We start from the raw sequence: 22,305 nt of genomic DNA, 5'->3' as shown, positions 1-22,305 counted from the left end.
ATTTTTAAAAAGAAATCTTTTTCCACAAAATTGGAATAAATTGTACCATAGTACACTCGCACTATTATTTTCTATGTTCAGTGAACCGTGAAATTGGAGTCAAAACTCTAATTTGGCATGAAAATTAAAAAGACTACATTATGGGTAACATGTGTAAGTTTCAAGTTGATTGGACTTCAACTCCAACAAAAACTACAAGTTGACTAAAAACTTTAAACTGAAGCGGGACAGACGGACGCACAAACGAACAGACGGACCCACAGACCAAAAAGCATAATGCCCCTCTACTTTCGTAGGTGAGGCATAAAAAATAATGTAGGGTATAAAACTGAACTACAAAACGTAATAGTATAAGTTATACAACTATTAAAAAAATCTTATATATCTACAAGGTCATGTATTAAAAGGATCATAATATTTTGTATTTAAAATATATTCTTCTTTTTTCTTTGCCTCTTGGAAACTTCTTGAGATTGAAAAATCTCTTTTTTCATTAATGAAAATTCTAATATTATACACCTGTATTGAACATCCATCTTCTCTTGTTAATTTCGATGGAAAGACTGATCTTGAATGTGTAAGAGTAATATATAAATTCATAAAATACACTGTTTAAGAATTTAATAAGGCAAGTGAAAACACTCAAGATCCTGTTTTGGTAAGATATGTCTTATAACATTTACTTTTTTCTCAAACTATCGAAAATTCCAAATAATATATAATTATATTGGTGCCATAAATGCTATGCATTGTTCGAAAATGTTTATGATTGTCAGTTTAACAGTCTCAACTACCCGTAATAAAATTTATTTCCCCTATTAAACAGTGAATGTTAAATAGTAATATGTCAACTTTGACGAACTTTAGTTTTAATTCCCACTCTCACTGGTGTTCAGAAGGAAGCTATGTTTTCATCGTCTGAACGATTTGATATGGGTTCGAGTCGCGGTGAAGCTTATGCGACTGATTATGACAAAAATGATAAATTCAGTCTTAAAATTTCAACAGCATTTGTACTAACATTGTTAGCGGTAGCTATTGCAGTATGTGTTGGACTTATTGTTCATTTTGCTGGTGGGAATAAAACTGTTACATGCCAGTGTTCATGTCCGGGAGACGGTTCCAACTCAGGTGGTCAGAGTGGTTGTCCGGAACAAACAACTTTACCGAATACATGTAAGTTGTCACTCATAGAAATAAAGACAAAGCGCTCGGCTCAAAATCGTTTGGTGAAATTTAATTTATTCTATAATCCCCCCTTTTTAATATATTTAATGAGATATGATTGATAGGTCTGGAGTTTGTTTTGTTGTTGTTGTTGTTTTTTTTTTTTTTGGGGGGGGGGGGGGGTATTATGTTGTGCAAAGTATATATTTTAATATTATTAATGAAATATGATTGATAGGACTAGAGGGTTGTTTTTTTCTTTTTGGTGTTATGTTGTATGAAGTATATATTTATATATATACATACGTTTTCTTGAATGTTCATGTTTAATGGCATATGTCAATTTATATATAAAAACTTTCCTGTGTGCAGGAGTCGTGAGTTGTTCTGATTGATGTGACCTTTTGTACTATTCAGAAAGTTTTTTTGACTATACTGCAGAAACAGTATTTATTTATCATTCCCTTTTAACTTTATATATCAAACATTTTACTTTATTTAGGCACACCATGTTCGAATGTAACACAAACTCCACCAGTGGACATGACAACGACAGAAGCGCCGACAAAAGATCCACCAATCGCAGACGACGTGTTGTTACCTACATCATTAGAACCTGTCCACTACAATGTCGAGCTCCGTCCGAATTTGTATGGAGACGACCCCAAAAATTTTACCTTAAATGGGTCGGTCCGAATATACTTCAAATGTATAGAAAGTACAAAAAATATAACAATTCACATTCAAAATTTGAATGTAACAGGTGGTTCAATAGACGTGCGCGATATGACAAATCAAAACATCTCTCTGCATAATTATACCAGGGACGATTCTGCGCGACACTTCCTGATTATAAGATTGGGTGAAAACCTTGTGGCTGGCATGAATTATTCAGTAGAAATGAGTTTTATTGGACCATTGCAAAATGAAGATTTATCTGGATTGTATTATAGTAGTTACATGGAGGATAGTCAAACGAGGTATGAAATATATTTAGCTTTCTGGCAACAAAAAAAACCAAATCATGTCTTTTATAGAAGGAGAGATTTTTGTCCTGTTAGCTTTTGTCCGAATGCATTCATAATGATTTGAAAAGATACTCAATGAAAAATATGCTTTAATTCCTTTGCAGTTCAAACGCGCTACGAATCACAAACATTTTCTGTAATAACATGAATCTTATAATTACTTTCTGTAAAAATGGTAGAAATTCTCCAGTTGTCTTTGAATTGTTACTGTTAATTTAGATTAACATTCTAATTATTTTAGAACATTAACCTGTACATGCTGTACGTGTATATATGTAAAAGCTGCAATTTGAAATACAACTCCTAACCCTTTCCTTACATATCTATTATTTCTTTTTGGTATACAAATAAGATACTTTTTAGGTTTTATTCAAATTTGTATTTGTATATGAAACTATCCAGAAGAGATCCATTTCTGCAAGATTAAAATTAATTTGTTTCAAATAACGTTGCAATGATATTAACATAAACGGTAATTTTTTCTGCACCAGTCACGCATTTCGACAATCAATGTCTCATCGGTGATGCTAGAGGTCAAACTGTTTGAAAATCCAAAGCTTATTAAAATTATGAAGCTGAATATCGAAAGTGTTTACATCTCATTGTGTTCGTTACAGATATATGGCTATCACACAGTTTCAACCAACAGATGCTAGGAAGTCTTTCCCTTCGTTTGATGAACCAGCTCTGAAAGCCACGTTTAACATAACTCTGGAGAGACGAAACGATACTGTGTCAGACATGATAACATTGTCAAATATGCCAAAGATCGACACAGTACAAAGGTTTGGGGCAAATTTGTTTGATAAATTTGTTATTTTTTAAGCTATTTTTAAAACATGACTGTTTATTAATGATGAAACTGGAATACCTACAAATACAGATACTTATTATACATAACGTTCTCTGCAGCTGACAAATAGCATTATTATAATTAGTGTTATATTTTTTCTATTTTAATTTGTAAAAGAGGGACGAAAGATACCAAAGGGACAGTCAAACTCATAAATCTAAAACAAACTGACAACGCAATGGCTAAAAATGAAAAGGACAAACTAACAACAGCACACATGACACAACACAGAAAACTAAAGAATAAACCATACGAACCCCACCAAAAAACTAGGGGTGATCTCAGGTGCTCCGGAAGGGTGAGCAGATCCTGCTCCACATGTGGCACCCGTCGTGTTGTTTATGTGATAACAAATCCGGTAAATAGTCTAATTCGGTAGGTCCCATTCATGAAAGGGAAGGGGATTGTAGTTATGACGTAAGGAACATATCCGATATCATTTGTGAAACGGTTATTCCATAACAGTCAACCAACTCGTGATGGCGTCCGTAAAATTTACGAAGGGATGATTTCAACTTCACCATTTGGAACTCTTGGTTTAATAGCTTCCTTGTGAGCAGCAACCCTCTATGAAGAAAATGATGATAGGAAATGCAAGCACGGGAATATCGTATCAATTGGGAGATATATACCTCGTATGCAGGTGCTGCTGGAATGTTGCTACTAAGAAATGGAAAGTTCACAATTGGAAAGCTGAAATCATCTCTTTTGTCGTAAAGTTTTGTGTTCAACCGACCCTCATTGTCAATTTCTAGATGTAAGTCAAGATATGAGGCCGACTTAACTGTATCTGTAGTATCCTTTATCTCTAGCTCGATGGAATAGATGCGTTCCACATAGTCACCAAATTTTGAATTATTCAGTGAAAGAACATCATCTATATAGCGGAAGTTAAATTGTAACTGTTTTATCTTATATTTGCCTTTTGTTTCAACAGTCACATATACCCGATTTCTTTAAGCTTTTAAATGTTATAGTTTATGGGTTTTATCCTTGAGGAGTTTTAAATATCAAACATTTACAAGACTGTTAGATTAGGAAAGGAGTAGAGATCTCTGACAGTGGTGGATCCAGGGGGATCTTGAGGTTGAAACCCCCCTTTTAATTTGACGAACAATGCCTATGAATGGGGACATATAGTTTGGACCCCCCTTTATCGTGGATTGGGACATACTCATTTTAAAAATGGCTGAATCCGCCCCTGTCTGACAAGTTGGTTTAGCCAGATGCCTGAAATTTTATCATCTCATACTGTTATATTTCTTGATTTTCCAAACTCCCATTAGTGTTTTAAGATGTCTTTTTAAGTTATTGTTGTCGTAGGATTCCTGTTCCATTGACGTATCTCCTTTTATTCATGTATTAGATAGTTTCTGCGAAATGACTATTTCGTAAATATTTCTTTTTAATAGCACTGATGGATATTTTGCTGATATATTCGAGCAGACCGTTGTTATGCCAACTTATCTTTTGGCATTTGCAGTATGCGATTTTCCACATAAAGTTAATACAACCAAATATAATCACACGGTAAGCAAACATACCTAGTTGTTGTAGGAATTATTTAACATTTTCACTTAATGTTAAACAGATATTGTTATAATTCAATTTACAACTGTAATAAACTCTGTATTGTGTAACTGTTACACCACATTTTTATTATCAGGCTTGACAATAAAATTGGACGATGTAAGGTGCCATAAACAACGAAAATTAATCAGTTTTATAGGATTTAGTTTATATACTGTAGCAATACATGATATTAGTTTATTTGTATTCTGTTTTTTTAAGCTTGTTCATAAAGTTTAAATTGCACCATGTTCCTATTGCTTATTTCTTCAATTTGACTACCTCATTTTATACTTTCTTTATTTCCCTTTTTAAGATTTGTCCAAATTATTTCCCTTTTTAAGATTTGTCCAAATTATTTCCCTTTTTAAGATTTGTCCAAATGACACGATTGATTTAGTTGCCTTCTTATTTACGAGATCCCATTTTATATCAGAATAAACAGTTAAGTGTCATTATTATATTACATACAATATAAATCGAAACATAAACAAGCCAAGACAATACTTTATTTTAGTCGCACCCATTGGTTCAAGTTATAAACATACTAATAGACTAGTGTGATTTAACATTGATATAAAACATGCAAGAGCAATTCCAAATCGAGATATGAGAGTATCTTTAAAATCATGTAGGTATTTAAATTAGCAAATTGAATATAAAATACATTTACTTTTTTTAAATGTAATTGCAGATCAGTTTTGACAGTTCAAAAGTTCTGTAAGCATCACTAAAAAAAGGCATTTTTCGTAATCAGAAAAAAACATAAAATGACTATCACATAAACATGCGCGGTACACATAAATATGCGTGGTAAAACGGGTATCAATGCAAAACTGCAAGCTCTGGACAATTCAACTTCTTTAAGACATTTGTTGCTTTTTTTATCCCCCATAAAAATATTTGTCATTACATGATGTACACGTTTTGTTTAATTTAAGCAAATTATATTTGCAACTAAGTTAACGCACTTGTGATCACTTGTGTCGTTTTCTGGAATAATTTTTTACACATATTTCTTTCGACAACATTTTCAGTAATTAAAAAAACTAACTTGGTCTTTTCTTTTTCTTTTTAACATGGTACAAATCACTTTAGAATTTTTGCATATATTGTATAATTATTAACATATATATTCAATTGACTGTTAAGTATTATGATTTTTGACTTTCGATCGTTTATAGTTCCGGACATTTGCCAGAAAGGAGTATATAGAACACACCAACTACTCCCTGTGGGTGGGTAGCAGACTTCTAGATGAATTCGAAGATTATTTTGAAATTGAGTATCCGTTACCAAAACTAGGTATGTCAAAAACATGATATAACAATAATGGAATATGCTATAATATAAGTTTGAAAATTGAACTCAACAGCGTTGTAATTAGATTTTTCTGTTGACAAATGTTTGGCCCTCAACGGGATTTGAACTCACACCTTTGATACACTACAGCATTAATCGCTTAGATCTAGGCCAATCGACAACATCAGCCATATCAAACTATAACTTCGATAGTGGTATTGTTGCCTCGTCACATAAGGCGAATCTAGAGAGAGACATGAAACATGTGTGTTTTAAGCATAAAATATACACGTGACCATGTTTAAGCCCAATCTATACTATTAAACGAGAAGACCTCATTTTTGGTGTCGCTTCTTTTCTTTCCACAACAAATTAATCAACAATTACAGGCTCCTTACTTAAATGTTCAGAACATACTCAATGTATTATGTTCATATTGAAATTGATAGAAAACCAAAAATTGGGAATTTTGGAAGTAAAGGAGGAGGGATATAAAAAAAACATTTTACTGTCGCCAATAACCTATGACTTATGATACTTTTGCTGAAATTCCCCACTAAATGTATTATGTTCATATTGAAATTGATAGAAAACCAAAATTGGGAATTTGGAAATAAAGGAGGGATAAAAAAAAACAACACATTTTCCTGTCCCCAATAACCTTTGACTTATGATACTTTTGCTGAATTTTTTTTTACATAATTCTTCCAACAACACTTTACATACTTTCAACTACGCTCTGGATGCCCGCGATTTCGCGGGTGTGTTCTAGTAGATATAAAGACAGGAGTTGGTTTTCTAAAGAAATTTTGATTTTAAGTGGTACTTGTCATTTTGACAAGGTTTAAATAAATTGAAATAATGTCAGGTATTGTAATAATAAGCGCTTCAACTTTGTTTATTATTTGGCCTTTTAACTTTCTTTATGCGCCAGTCACTGATAAATCTTTTCCAGTCAAAACGAGTGTCTGGGTACACAATTATAAGGCTGGTATCTTTGATGAGATTTTATGTCTGGTGTTGTATCCGAAGTGTATACTTCTATCAGCTACGAAAGGTTGCAAGCCAATGCTCCTGTGATCCTGCAACTGGCTGTTCGATATTCATGAATATTAACAGAATAATATTATGGTACGCTTCCATGATGCAGCAACCAAATGACAAAAAAACTATAAAAAAAGGAGGCGAACCGGTCTATATATACAGTATGTTTACATAAACAAAGTTTTTACCTTAAACTGCTGTCGAATTGCAATCATAACAAAATTCATCCAAAACTAATCATTTCCACTAACCAGCTTTATTTTTGTATTTGATAACTTTTTAAGCAACAGAATCTGACAAACTTAATTGAAACTTGATAGCTGCACGAAACGTTTCCCAAGAGTAAGTGACAGCACTTAAATTATTTTGCAGATATGATCGCTATACCTGACTTCTCTGCTGGAGCTATGGAAAACTGGGGCCTTGTTACGTATAGAGAAAGTATAATGTTTTATCATCCTGACATATCCACAGTCAGTCAGCATATCTTTACAGCAATTGTTGTCTCACATGAGTTAGCTCATATGGTAAGTCAAATATCCAGCCAGTCAGCATATCTTTACAGCAATTGTTGTCTCACATGAGTTAGCTCATATGATAAGTCAAATATCCACAGTCAGTCAGCATATCTTTACAGCAATTGTTGTCTCACACGAGTTAGCTTATATGGTAAGTCAAATATCCAGTCAGTCAGCATATCTTTACAGCAATTGTTGTCTCAGTCAGTCAGCATATCTTTACAGCAATTGTTGTCTCACATGAGTTAGCTCATATGGTAAGTCAAATATCCCCAGTCAGTCAGCATATCTTTACAGCACTTGTTGTCTCACATGAGTTAGCTCATATGATAAGTCAAATATCCAGCCAGTCAGCATATCTTTACAGCACTTGTTGTCTCACATGAGTTAGCTCATATGATAAGTCAAATATCCAGCCAGTCAGCATATCTTTACAACACTTGTTGTCTCACATGAGTTAGCTTATATAGTAAGTCAAATATCCAGTCAGTCAGCATATCTTTACAGCACTTGTTGTCTCACATGAGTTAGCTCATATGGCAAGTCAAATATCCAGTCAGTCAGCATATCTTAACAGTAATTGTCGTCTCACATGAGTTAGCTCATCTGGCAAGTCAAATATCCAGTCAGTCAGCATATTTTTACAGTATTTGTTGTCTCACGTGAGTTAGCTCATATGGTCAGTCAAATATCTTACAAAATCATTTGTGAGAATCGTCATTATTTTTCTGGTCGCAATCTATGTATATCTTATTTGTAGAATTATTCCTTTATTTATTAATTGTGTTTGCGTGAGTTCTTTATTTTTCTGTAATAAGGGATGTTCGAATTTCAGGTTAACCTATTAACAACATTGAAATAACTCATAACGGTTGCAATAGTTTCGTCCTGAATGTGTATGAAATAATTGCAGCTAGATGTTAAGTCATAAAAACCTATCAATACTAAAGACTTATGTTACCACCACCATATACTGCTGTCTTCATCATTGTATGATGGACAGAAATAGGCTGATTCCATGTTTCAATGAAATACGTTTAACTTGGATGCCAAAATGTGCATTCTTTATTTGAAAGTCAGATATAAATAATATACTTGCTTTGCTACATTAAGGATCTTTTAATTTAGACAATTTGAGAGGAGGGATGAGGCGCAAATATGTTTAATCCGCCACGTTCTGTATGCGCCTGTCCCAAATCAGGAATCTGTTACACAAAAGTTACCGTTGTTTGATGTCTGTCATAGTTTTTTGTTGGACTTTTTTAACCAGATTTTTGTGACAAAAATGTCGGTTATTGATTTGGGGATATACGGCGGGCGGGCAGTCGGGCTGTCGGGCGGGCGGGCGGGCGGCAATCAAATATTGTCCGTGCATTCACTCATGAACCGTTCAACTAAAGCTTTTAAAATTTTAATATGTTATTCCTGACAACTATACGAAGGTCAAGTTCAATAATGGCGATTTTGACTTTTACCGTTCAGGAGTTATGGTTTTTGAAAGATTGAAAAATGGAGTTGTCCGTTCATTTACGCATGAACTGTTCTACCAAAGCTTCCCAAATTTTAATATGTTGTTACTAATGAAAGAATGGAGGTCAAGTTCAATAATGATGAATTTGACTTTTACCGTTCAGGAGTTATGGTTCTTGAAAGATTGAAAAATGGAGTTTCCAGTCGTGTCCGTGCTTTTATGCATTAACTGTTCTACCAAAGCTTCCGAAATTTTAATATGCTGTTATTGATGACAAAATGAAGGTCAAGTTCAATAATGACGATTTTGACTTTTACCGTTCAGGAGTTATGGTTCTTGAAAGATTGAAAAATGGTTTTTCCCGTCGTGTCCGTGCATTTTCTCATGAACCATTCAACCAAAGCTTTTGAAATTTTAATATGTTGTTACTAATGACAAAATAGAGGTCAAGTTCAATAATGACGATTTTGACTTTTACCGTTCAGGAGTTATGGTTCTTGAAAGATCGTAAAATAGCGTTTCCATTCAGGTTGTTGCATTTACTCATGAACCATTCAATCTAAGCTTTTCAAATTTTAATATGTTGATACTGATGACAAAATGGAGGTCAAATTTGATATTGACAATTTTCACTTTCACCATTCATCAGTAATGGTTCTTGTGATATTGCCAGGACACAAATAAATGTTAATAAATCCGGTTTGCTGTCGTTGTGACAGCCTCTTGTTTGAAAATAAATCATAAAATAATAAAATTGAGACAAAAGAGCAGCATTAGGTCATGTTGAGGTCATTTATAGCCGATTATACTGTATGTAATTTACTCACTGTTGAAGGCAGTTTGGTTACCTATTGTTTCGTATACTCACCGTTTTTTAGACTCTGACGGAAAGTCTCAATGACAACCATACCACATCTCCTTTGCATATTCCTGACAGTGTGTTTATCTTTAAAGTATGTTACAAAAATTAAAGACCTTCTTATTGAACAGGAATAAGTCAGTAAATCTATTGTAAAAGTCATTTAGATTTAATGATTTTCTTTCATTTGTTGCTTTTCTTTTTCGAAGGCGCGATTCCAATCTCTTTTTAGATTCAATTCAAAAACAATAATGAAAATAAATAGTTTCTTATATTTATCAAGAAAATGAAACAATTGTAAAACAAAGGGTGAAAAATAAAGGCTTGCAAAATACAAAGTGTAAATAAATTTGGTCTGTCATGTACTTGTATGTGAAACGTCTACAGTGTTGAAAACAAAACATGTATAATAATCATTTGAAATAAGATGTCAAGAAAAAATATCTTAAAGCTTGACACTTGTGAGAACTCTTCTTTGTAGCTGGTATTTAATGCTCGGCATTCTCACTAACCATCTATATGGCTTAATGCAGGAACAGTGGCTTACATTGCACTTGTTACTTTATTTTTATACCGGCTAAAATCCCCCGCCCCCACCGCCCCCTCAATCTCCTCCTCCACCCCCACCGCCCCCTCCATCTCCTCCTCCACCACCAGAAAATCCTCCTCCTCCGCCTCCTGAAAATCCACCACCACCGCCGTCTCCTCCCCCATGACGATGATGGTTTCCGTAGTGACCCGTATTAGCTGCGTAACAGCTACCACTTCCTCGCCGACAAATACACATACCAACTATCACAATAGATATAAAAACCGCACCAAAAGCAATTCCAACTATAACACCGACTACTCCGTCTGTTGTCTCTATGTGGTTACAGTTACCATTTTCTAATGTGGTTCTGTAAATAAACATTCAAATATGTTAGTAAGTAATTAAATTTTATTAAGAGTCGGGCATGATATGTACAAATTAAGGTAGTAAACATGAACTCTGTAAAGCTCTTAACCGACTTAAAGTTTGTACCTCAAAGTTTGTCTATCATAGTGCCTGAACTGATAGCTTTTGACAATATTAATAAATGGTATTATTAAGCCATTAAGCAAGTTCAGGATTTGATGTTGATATGTATTCTGATAGGTACCAAATATCTTTTGGGAGGAATACTGTTTTTTAATCGTGGGGTTTCATTCTTGAGATCCTTACAAAAATGTGCGTATACCATTGTATTGTGTTTACTTATATTTTATCCTTATTATCAGTGAAATAACACAACACCCGAACAGGAGTTAAGCTTGTAACCATGCAGTTACTATGTGGTCAATTATAAGATTTAATATATTTATAGATTTAGGTTGAATTAATTGATTACTTGCCGAAATGAATGGCACAATTTTTCTCTGTATTGTTTTGACAGCGTTAAAATCAGTAGGTTATAAAAAAAAACACTGGAATTTTTAATATAAAGGAGTCTATTTTTCATTCTTAGTGAAGATTACAAAATTTCATATATTTCCCTACTATCAAAAATAGTTCCATATTGCTAAGGAAGACAATATTGCAAATTTTTCAAGTTCTTTTTTAATATAGTACCGAAAGATGTTTTAACCGAAATAAATTAATGTGCGTCTAAAACAATGTTCTTCACATTCCTTGTGTTGAATAATAACGAACATTATGTTAAATTCTATCAAAATAGCTGTGTTTAAGAATCTCTAAGCAATAATAGTTTGTTAATATTTTCGAAATACATGAAATATGATTATTGTTGTGAAAACCTAAAAAGAACTTATTTGAAGCTATAATACTATAGTACAGCGAATTTGATAAAGAATGAAGGAAATTTAGCCACTGTTTGAAAAAGAGAAGTTGATTGATAATTTTTTGGTCGCTTAACGTCCAGTGGTAAATATTCCATAACTATTCGGGACTAGAACAAATTAACTATAAACAAGAATGTGTCCCCAGTACACGAATGCTCCACTCGCACTATCATTTTTTATGTTCAGTGGACCGTAAAATTGGGGTAAAAACTCTAATTTGGCATTAAAATTTGAAAGAGCACTTCATAAGTTTGAAGACGATTGGACTTCAACTTCATTAAAAACTACCTTAACCAAAAACTTTAACCTGAAGCGGGACAGACGGACGGACGAACGAACGGACGAACGAAAGGACGCACAGACCAGAAAACATAATGCCCCTCTACTATCGTAGGTGTATCGTAGCTGGGGCATAAACACAATAAAAGATGCCCTCGGGAATGGTGGTAGGGGAAATTTTGACTGCATCTAGAAAACGAGAATTTATTGGATATGGCCAAAAGTTTGCCTTCCAACATGCCATCTACGGATACATTGTACATAAATGAGTTGTTTCACGGGTTCTTTACGTGCAGAGGGAGTGGCACTCTCTTTAAACGAGGCATTGGATTTAACATCCCTATTCTTACTGGATGTGGGTTGTTAGTACGTGTATATTACGCACAGCTAAATGAACATCCCACTTTAGCAAAGGTTTTTCTGTGGTCAGGTAGAAGACCAAAGTACCCATATTCCTATTCCTAATCACCCTTTTTATTGGGAGGAGGAAGCAAGGAAAATTCACTCTACCATACATTACCTGTAATGTTCTATCATTTCCCGCAAGCCTTCATAATAATGGCCTTCAGTAAATCTAGGTCTAACATTTTCGTATACTTCCTCTATGCAATCTAAAGTGAGTGATTGGTATGCCAACGGACCGGCGTCTGTATAAACCTATATAAGTACAACATACCGAACTTATTTACTCCTGTACATTTTTACTTGAGTGCATCTTAATTAGGACGATATAGATTAATAGAATCCACAGATTCGGAAATGTGTCAAATTAATGCGTATAAGATATGCATTAAGAAAGAAAACAGATTTCCTGACACTAAAAACTTTCCCTTTTTCAAATGAATAAACTGTATTTAGAGAATTTATAGTCTGAACACTATATTCAGTTGGAACAAATATCAGTAAAACGTTTCTGCGTCTATGTTAACCGCATTTAAACCATACATGTAAGTCATTTATATGTATATTCATGTAGTTCATATAAATGTGTCATAATCTACCTAGTTATTTTCGGTATTTATAAATGATTATTGAATATGTATGGTATTGTATTTATTTCTAGTTTTACAGACTTATTGTCTTGTTCTTCAAGCAGTGTCAAAATCTGAAGAAAAAAAATGATGATGCAATAAGAGAGTTTTATATTCAAGCGAACTTACACACTATAAGGGACGAAGTTTGGGATAATTAATACACGTACCTGCCTATCATCTCTGGATACTAATATGACAATGTTATTACCACAGATTTGAAAATTCCATGTCTTTTTTCTTAGATATTCTGCAAATTCCCTTGCTTTTGTCTCCTTATCACTAAATCTGCAATATTGTTCAAAAACTAAGATCAGCAATTCAAGATTTATATATCGCCACGGTTGATTTTAATAAGAATAATAAACCTTCGAAACTTGTTAGTTGTCTTAAAACTAACAAAACTGATTAATTACTTGTACCTTTAACTTGCTTTCAGTGATTCCTAGCATTAATGCCAATGCTAAATATAAGGTACAAGTCTAAGTCGGCATTTACCCGTCATTTGATAAAATCATCAACTACCTGAAAAAGGATTTTTTTTAGCTTATTTCATTTTTCTTTACTAATGCTCTTCTGACTTAAAATATCAACTTTAAATTCTATATATTTCTTTTTTTTTAATTTCACCCAAGTACATCGTTAAGGTTATTTTTTTGTTATATCATGTTCAGATTAAAATGTGAAATGGTTCATGACAAGATTATGTTTTAGTCAGACGGATTGTGAAGGTGTCCATACATTAACATTAGATAATATAAAAACCATAGTTGCATAAATCTAAAAATAACTTTAACATAGAATTATTTTATTAATATGGTGCAAAAGATTATGCAAATTTCCACTTCAATTAATATTTAACTCTCAAAGGGTAATAGTAAGTACATGATTTTAATAGCAGCGAATCTAAATATTACATTTGAAGAATTGCCGTATTTTCTATAATGCTCTAAAAATAAATGAAATGATATCAAGGTCTAAGAAATAAGTTTATAGTATTATAGGTATAATAAGTGACTGATAAATAAAATTTTCGTTACTGGTTAATTTTCTGTAGATCTAAACATACCCTACACTATTAATGACTGGAACCAAAGCCACAGATATATTAAAACCATCTTGCCCGGAGCACTGTGAGCATTCGCATTTTCCAGAGTTTGCAATCTCATTTATAAAGGAGTCGAGTTCGTCCGCTGAAAAAAAGTAAAGATGAATTATACACAAACATTGGCCAAACCTGTAAATTGGGATATTGTACATGTTGTACATTTTATAAGTATCATTTATGCGTATTTAAATTCCAATCATCTCTTTCTAACCTTTTCTCGGGTAATTGCTTCATAACTTCTATATAATTCAAGATATTTTCTTTTCACATGAATAATTTACCGTTATTTTATCATCTGTACAGTAGATCAAGTATTTGAATAGAACAAATATATTAGGTGACATCTATATCTAAATAAACAATATTTAAACCAACACCGTGTCCTCTTCACGATTTAATGCATTTTTCTATGGATTTCCTTAACATTTAAAATAGAAAAATAGAAAATTCTGAATGTTTGTGTGTTATTTGTTAAATCATTCTTAATTATTCGCGGCCTTATGTAGCTGACGGACTATGCGGTCAGGCTCATTGTTGAAAGCAGTACGGTGACCTATAGAACTTTGTTAATTTCCGTGTCATTTTAGTCTTCTTTATATACAGAAAAACATCAACTGGTTGATGATTACTTTCCGGCGCATGCCTGGTTTAACAATATTGTTAATGATTAAAAATATATTTTTTGATTTCGTAATAATTTTTCAATTTTTACAGAGGATGACCTTGAGGTCACTCCGATGTATTGTTATCGCTTAAATTTCCGTCATTCATAAATTCTAGTCAAATTAGTTTTGGGTTTTCAACACCAGTGAAAAAAGTGCATTTTCATACCTGCGATTTCTGTTCTCCGGTTGTACGATGTTTCAACAAAATATGGAATCATTTCAGTTGTTGATTTAGTGGTGAAAATTTGACTGAATTATATCTTAATAAATACGATTTTATATGTTTAATTGGTGTTTCAGAAAGAGGTCAGGTGCTCTTGTTCATTCATAAAATTATCGTTCATTCATAAATTTATCGTAAAATAAAAATCACTACACAGGTTATACGTGTAGTGTAAATGACCACCTGTAATCTAAAAATAGCGGTCTCACTAATAACGACAAGAAGAACTTTTAGCGACAAGAAGCGTCAAGAACGGATAAGAAGAATAAATTAAGCGACAAGAAGACTATTTAGCGACATGAAAACTTCTCGTACCGCATGAGGATGACACATATCAAATGAACAATTATGTATGGGACTTCGTTTTAAGAAATGATGTCAAAGTAAAACTATGAAAATATATTTTTAGTAAGCTGAAATATATATTTATTTTTTACATGTTTATGTCTTGTAAGTTATTTTATTTCTGTCCCATTTTTCAACATTAGTGTCTCGAAAGGTGAAATGTTTTAACTGAATGGTTAATTTAAATTAATTATGAAAATTGTTAAAATTAAATAAATAAAAGTAATTATTGCCCAGTTACAAACACTACCAGGGGATAATCCATAATTACCCCCAACTTTAGCCTGGTAAACTTGTTGTCTCCTTGTGAAATATAAAACATATTAAAAATGATTTCCTGCTTAAGTCTTTTATTGATATAAAGTCAAAACCTTCTTGCTTTTCACTAGACAACCATGTCCTGTCAGGTTTATTCTTATATATGTACATGTAGATGAAAAATAAAAGTGTCCCAAAACATTAACATGGCAGCAATTGCTTTTACAGCCTTTAAGGCTTTGATTTTTTTACAGAAGAGTGTCCACCATGCACTTGCACTACACTATAATAATAGTAGAATAGAATTATCATATATACAAATAGATGAAAATGATATTTATCGGTCGTCCAACTGTCTATATCAATCTGCTCAGCTCTTAATAAAACTCCATATCACGGCTTTGTGACGTCAAATACGTTGACCTGGCCTTAATAACTTTGACCCTGACATATCAGCGACGTCATAATGTTTGAACCGACGTTGATAAGTTTGACCCGAACTTATCAAGTCAACTTCCTGTTGCTGGTGAAACTAAGACAATACTTCCAAAAGACGCAAATGCAGCCCGATAAATCGATTATCAGGTTATCGGCATATTAATATTGTAAAATATCAGCTGCTCGACATAATATAAAGGCTTTTTGATCTCGTTCGCTGCGCTTACTCGACAAAAAGCTTAATTTTATGTCTCGCAGCTGATATTTTACGATATCAACATGCAGACAACCTGATAATCGGTACATTCATGCAATCGAAATATTAATAATATATATTATAACAACAAACCAGTGTATTCTCTACGACTATTATTATACAAGTATAATAGTCCAAGGTATACTGATTTCTTGCACTACAATATAATAGTTATTACGGTGAGGTTGAATTTCCTGTCATTTATTCATCATCCAAGCACGAACTTGTATCAGAAAAAAATATCTCTGTAAATTAACCCAAGTTTCAGGTATAGAGATGTGATCTGTTTCTGTGACATGTGCTTTTGACCATCCACAAGAACCTGCGGTCATCCGATGTTCAGTACTTCAGTACTTTGATTATATAATACGAATGTATATGTAAGTAATATTTTTCAATTTTTATGTTTAATTTTTGGTATAAGATAAAAACAAGATACATATTAAACATGTAGGTGTTTGTAAGTGTCAAGGAGCATCTCTCTAGTGAGTTTCTCCTTGAAGCACTCAGTAGTGGTGCTGCAGGCTATTGGTTCAGGTAATTTGTTCGAGTCTTTTATAGTTTGGCAGAAAAATGAAAACTTGTAACTTTCTTTGCTGCATCGAATTTGTCGGTATGTTTGTTCCTGGCTAGACCTGATTGATTGGCTTTTAATTAATATGTCAGTATGTGGTATGGCAATTTTGTTGTTTGTTATTCTATGGAACATATTTAATCTGCTTTTGAGTCTCCTTTCTTGTAATGTTGGCCAGTGAAGTGTGGTAATCATGTTTGTTACACTTTCAGTATATTTGTAGTTTGAGTATACATATCTCGCTGCACGTCTTTGGACTTTTTCTATCGAGTAAATGTTCTCTGTTGTGTAAGGGTCCCAGACAGTGCAGCAGTATACAAGTTTTGGTCTAATAAGGGCTTGGTATGCTCGGTCTTTGATGGTTACTGAGTTTATTTTTAAATTTCTTCTGATGAATCCAAGGGCCTTATTTGCTTTAGATGTCATGTTCTGAATGTGTTTGTTCCATTTTAAATTTGATGAAATAGTTATACCTAAATATTTTGCATTTTCAACTGACTCAAGAATGTGACCGTGCATGTTATAATAAAAATGGAGAGGTGTTTTCTTTGTGGTCACTCGAAGTATGTTGCATTTATCAGGGTGGAACTGCATTAGACAGGCTTGTTCCCATTTGATTGCCCCTTCTAGGTCTTCCTGGAGTTTAAGTCAATTTGATGTTGATTTTATTTGTCGGTAAATGATGCTATCGTCAGCAAAGAGCCTGATTTGACTGTGATGTAAGTAGTCAGGTGAGTCATTGATATATATTAAAAATAGTATACATGTAGGACCTAATACAGTGCCCTGAGGAACACCTGATGTAACTGGTATGTTGTCAGAGGAATGGTTTTCTAGCATAACTGTTTGTGTACGATTTGAAAGGAAAGATTTTATCCAGTTTGCGGCTTGATCTGATACACTGAAAAATTTAAGTTTATATAGTAAACGGTTGTGTGGAACCTTGTCAAAGGCTTTTGCGAAATCCATGATGATAAGATCGGTTTGTATGTTTTTGTCGTTATTTGAACACAGCTGGTGAATTAGTGATACTATTTGGGATTCGCATGATCTATTTGATCTGAAGCCGTGTTGCAAGTCATAAAGTATCATGTTGTTGGATTCAAGGTGTTTCATACTGTTGCTTGCAATTATGTGCTCTAATAATTTGCATGAAATACATGTTAGTGAAATTGGACGATAGTTACCAGGATGATGTTTGTCTCCTTTTTTGAAAACAGGTGTTACATTTGCGTGGTTCCAATCGTGAGGTACTTTTCCTGTTTGCATTGATTTTGTGAAAAATAGAGTGAGTATGTCTGTGCATGTGTTGATGTTTTTTTTTAAGAACTTTTCCAGTAATGTTATCAGGTCCTGTTGCCTTTTTTGGGTTTATATTTTTAATTAATTTATAGATGCCTTCTCTGTTGATGTCTACGTCGTCCATTATTGGATGTGTTGATGGACCTTTGTCAGGGATAACTGTATTGGTCTCATATGTAAAAGCTGATTTAAATTGTTCATTTAATATGTTAGCTTTTTTCAAGGGATCTGTATGAAGTAAACCTTCACTCCTAAGAGGTGCAATACCAGTGTTTTCATTATTTTGGCCTTTTGTGGAGAGTTGTCTCATTGGCAATCATACCATATTTTCTATTTGTAGTCAACATTTTATAAAAAATAAACTGCAACTTTAAAAAAAAAATGAAGTTTTGTTTTTTCCTTCTCACAGCTTGGTTATACAACAATGTCCTCCTTTGTCACCAGTAGTGTCGTGTGATTATATTGATTGATTGTTGTTTGCTTAACGTCCAGTGGCAAATATTGCATGTATGTTCTGGACTCTAGACACTTTAAACAGTGAAAATACGATTTAAAATACACTAAATAAGACTAAGTACCTCTTTGACTTGACAATATTTGCCCTGGATCACAAATCCACGACGTTTTACAATCCCTTCCACACCTTCCAATGTCCGTTTGAGGGTTCGGAAAGACTTCTTTACTCCAACTCGCTTGGTTTGTTGAGTCCGGGATGCAATTCTGCGTTACTGCAGATCTCACCAAATAAAACGAAACAAAGCTTACATACACGAACTTCATTATACTCTTATTTTACTTCAGTAACATTTATATTTAGAAACGAATGATATATCCTGGTCACTGCTCGATCATTATATTGTTGAATCTATTTTGATGATGTTTAAATTGACCTTAGGCTAACGTCGTGATTTCAAACTTTATATGGGTGAATGGATATCAAATAGCTCACCACTTGACACAGTTTGTATACATGAACAATGTACATACTACATGTACATGAACCTTATATCATGCTACACAATATTATTGAATCATTTGACAATACACATATTAAAAAAATAATCAACAAAAATTATAAAATGTTACACAATATTATTCAATCATTTTACAATACACATATTAAAAAAATACAACAAAAGTTTAAAACGTCCTCATCATTGACAAATGTTTTTAATTCGTTTATATATTATTACATAGCTATGCATATTTGCTGACACGCGTTGATATGTCCGGCAAATTTATGATTTTTCTGATTCAGCAACTTTTTATCGATATCATTTTAAACTTGGTGCATTGAAATTAATAAGATATTTTTTATCGTGTTCTGAAATGAGAATAATATTTAGCAGTAAGATTGAAAAAAAAACGTTAGTTATTTGAAGAAAAAGAAGAACACAATTAAACTTTACTATAATGTTCAGACTTTTCGTACAGTTATAAAGTCCAAATGAAAGAAGGGTAATGCATCACAAACGTTATCTATATAGTAACAACTGATTTATAGGGTGTTTGATTGGTGTTTGCTTTAAGCCACACCAACGAACAGCAACCCAATGCCACTTAAACTAATATAAATATTGTGCATTTGTTAAAATGTATTGTCTATTCTTTCGAATTCAGTGGTTTGGAAATCTGATATCCCCAAAATGGTGGGACGATCTTTGGCTGAACGAAGGCTTTGCGACATTTTTTGAGTATGTTGGAGTAGATATGGTGGAAACTGATTGGGATATGGTAAGGACTTCTATCTTAAAACATTTCAATATAATTTCAAATGTAATCCAAAAAAAATTTCTCCTCTACTGACCCTTGATAAAGTGACATAATGTTTATGTAAGGATCAATAACTCGAGGATATATATTTATGCGAAGTTATCTTATTTGCGAAATGTACGAAAATAAAACCCATTACGAATCACATTACTGAACACATACAAAATTCGGTATTAACATGCCGGGGTCAGATATAAAAACATTTTTTTGCTTTTGGTCTGATTAGATGCTTATAGGACAATCTGTCATGATATATAGCAACGTATTTTTCTTTTTAGTAATACGATATTCTTGCTTTTGTCGTTTGAAGTTTTCATAACGATTATCATCTAACCAAGCTGTTACTATAAAGAATCGAACAACGAACAACCAAATTAATTATAGTTAGTAACGACTTAAGGAGCCTTTTTACTATGTTTGGTTCATCTTTAAAACAATAAAAATAAAATGACTGATTTTTTTCTGTCAAATTGGTATTAACAAACTGTAAAATTTCTTAGCATTTGTAAATTATAATCAGGTTTGACTGTTTCTAGATGGCATCTGGATGAATCTTGATCCGACAGCCAAACTCGTTGACACATCATCTCTTCATATATTTGTTTCATTTTAAAATTTTGCATATACTTTTATTATTGCATTCATGCATAATTTAATGTATCCATTTAGATGAACTACATGGCATTAGACTGTATACAGTATTCGTTTGACACAGACAGCCTGGAAAGTTCTAGACCTATATATCAACAAGTGTGGACACCGAATGATATCAATAACATCTTTGACGTCATTACATACTTTAAGGTAAGTTTTATTTCTTGTTTTATTATTCTCATTTACAGATAGACGAAATGTGTATATTTCCATAGACAAGTACATGTATAATGGATGTTTAAAGCACCTGGTTTAAATAGATATAAGAATATGTCACTGGTATGAGTGCCAATGAATGAGACAACTCTCCATCCAAGTCACTATTTGTAAAAAAAGTAAACCATTATTGGTCAAAGTACGTCATTTAACACAGAGCCTTGGCTAACACGAGCAGCAAGCTAGTAAGGGCACAAACTGACTAGTGCATAAGTTAAACCATTCGATTTGTAGTTTAAATTTGCTGTAAATAAAATAGACATATGTACAGAGATTACTTGCGTTCAGATTTTAGCTTTCTTAAAGTTAAACTGTCCGTTAACTGTTCATTCGTAATAATATCATTGTAAAAAATAACAAAAGAAAAAATAAGAACTTTTGCTGTTTTTTTTTTTGTTTTTTTTGCTGAAACGCTTATGGAACAATGAATTCAATGAATTTCGTAATAAAAAAAAACCACACACAAACACACATGAAATGGTAAAATAATTTATGCTTCCATTTTCTTGGTATTTTTTTTTCAAGGGAGCATCTGTCATTCGGATGATGTGGTTTTTCTTGGGAAAGGAAAATTTCCGTCGAGGACTTCGGGTAAGTACAATGTATAATTAATTTACTAAAATGCTTATATTGTAAATATAGGCGAATATCTTGAAAAAAAATGTCATTTCTGTAATTTGAACAAAATATAAGATGCATCTGATATTTGAATTGGGAAAAGGAAAGACAATATCACGACTCGAGTAATATTGAGCATGTGAAACAGATGTATAAACGAAAGAACTCAATTGTTAAAACGAAATTCCACTGTTTCTAATTAAGTTGACAAAAACACTTTTATTATCAGCATTGGTTGTTTTTGTGCTTGGAAATCAACTCTGTCATCTAAAGCGATAAACGCAAAAAAATATATGTTGTCTGGATTTATTTTATTAGCTACTATAATATTTAAAAAAAAAAAAAAAGATTCCTACATTGTATTAATGAGATTCCGACTTCAAAAGAAAAGACATTATCCATACTCCTGCAAATATGATCAGCCTTTTGTTGTCCGATGTATCTATAAAAGAATTTGTATCCTAGTTTTTTTCATGGTCCTACAAAAGTTATGTACACTTTACTGCATGTTGTTTTTTTTTTGCTTTCTGTAGGATTACATCAAAGATAGAGAATATGGCAGTGCTCAACATGACGATCTGTGGATGGCATTATCACATGTATGTAAATACTGAGTATACATGTATTATAAAATATGGTTCATATAAGAAGTATACTCCTTTAAATGTTCGCCTGCTAAATATTTTCGTACGTCCAAACCTTTAAAATCTGTGGATGGCTTTTTACCGCACCACGATTGTTTTGAACATGTTCAAAGTAGTCACGTTCATTACGATCATGAATACCTCACCATGACCGTGCCGCGACCTAACTGTGATCTACACGATCGCACTACGATTGTAAAAATTTGCATTTTTTTAGAGATCGTAACTGTGCCTAGTGTGACCTAGGTATTCCGTTTTTAATTTTTTTAATTTTTTTTTTTACGAGCCT

At 32.9% G+C, this 22,305-nt stretch overlaps 2 protein-coding genes across 3 annotated transcripts in view; one reads left to right on the top strand and one right to left on the bottom strand.

Annotated features, from left to right (window-relative positions):
• LOC139486754 (aminopeptidase N-like) overlaps positions 1-22,305 on the top strand; it is a 41,836-nt gene that overhangs the window by 7,406 nt on the left and 12,125 nt on the right. Inside the window, exons 2-11 of one of the 2 annotated variants that reach the window (XM_071271692.1) lie at positions 1,009-1,176; positions 1,670-2,147; positions 2,813-2,980; positions 4,461-4,578; positions 5,802-5,922; positions 7,336-7,490; positions 19,732-19,845; positions 20,554-20,688; positions 21,280-21,345; positions 21,906-21,971. In XM_071271692.1, the coding sequence (XP_071127793.1) occupies positions 1,711-2,147; positions 2,813-2,980; positions 4,461-4,578; positions 5,802-5,922; positions 7,336-7,490; positions 19,732-19,845; positions 20,554-20,688; positions 21,280-21,345; positions 21,906-21,971 (1,380 nt within the window). In that variant the 5' untranslated portion in view covers positions 1,009-1,176; positions 1,670-1,710. Of the gene's footprint in view, positions 1-865; positions 1,177-1,669; positions 2,148-2,812; positions 2,981-4,460; positions 4,579-5,801; positions 5,923-7,335; positions 7,491-19,731; positions 19,846-20,553; positions 20,689-21,279; positions 21,346-21,905; positions 21,972-22,305 lie in introns of those variants that run through there. The other variant, XM_071271691.1, reaches the window with a different exon arrangement.
• LOC139485446 (uncharacterized) lies at positions 10,074-19,039 on the bottom strand. Its single transcript, XM_071269940.1, has 5 exons — positions 18,690-19,039; positions 14,012-14,135; positions 13,113-13,230; positions 12,432-12,568; positions 10,074-10,710 (listed from the first exon to the last, which is right to left on the bottom strand). The coding sequence occupies exons 1-5, from the start codon at positions 18,889-18,891 to the stop codon at positions 10,416-10,418; spliced, it is 876 nt and encodes a 291-aa protein (XP_071126041.1). The 5' UTR covers positions 18,892-19,039; the 3' UTR covers positions 10,074-10,415.

The sequence above is a fragment of the Mytilus edulis genome, chromosome 8, assembly GCF_963676685.1.
Source record: "Mytilus edulis chromosome 8, xbMytEdul2.2, whole genome shotgun sequence".
Lineage (NCBI taxonomy): Eukaryota > Metazoa > Mollusca > Bivalvia > Mytilida > Mytilidae > Mytilus > Mytilus edulis.
The sequence above is the reverse complement of the archived record's forward strand: the minus strand, read 5'-3'. Positions and strand labels throughout refer to the sequence as shown.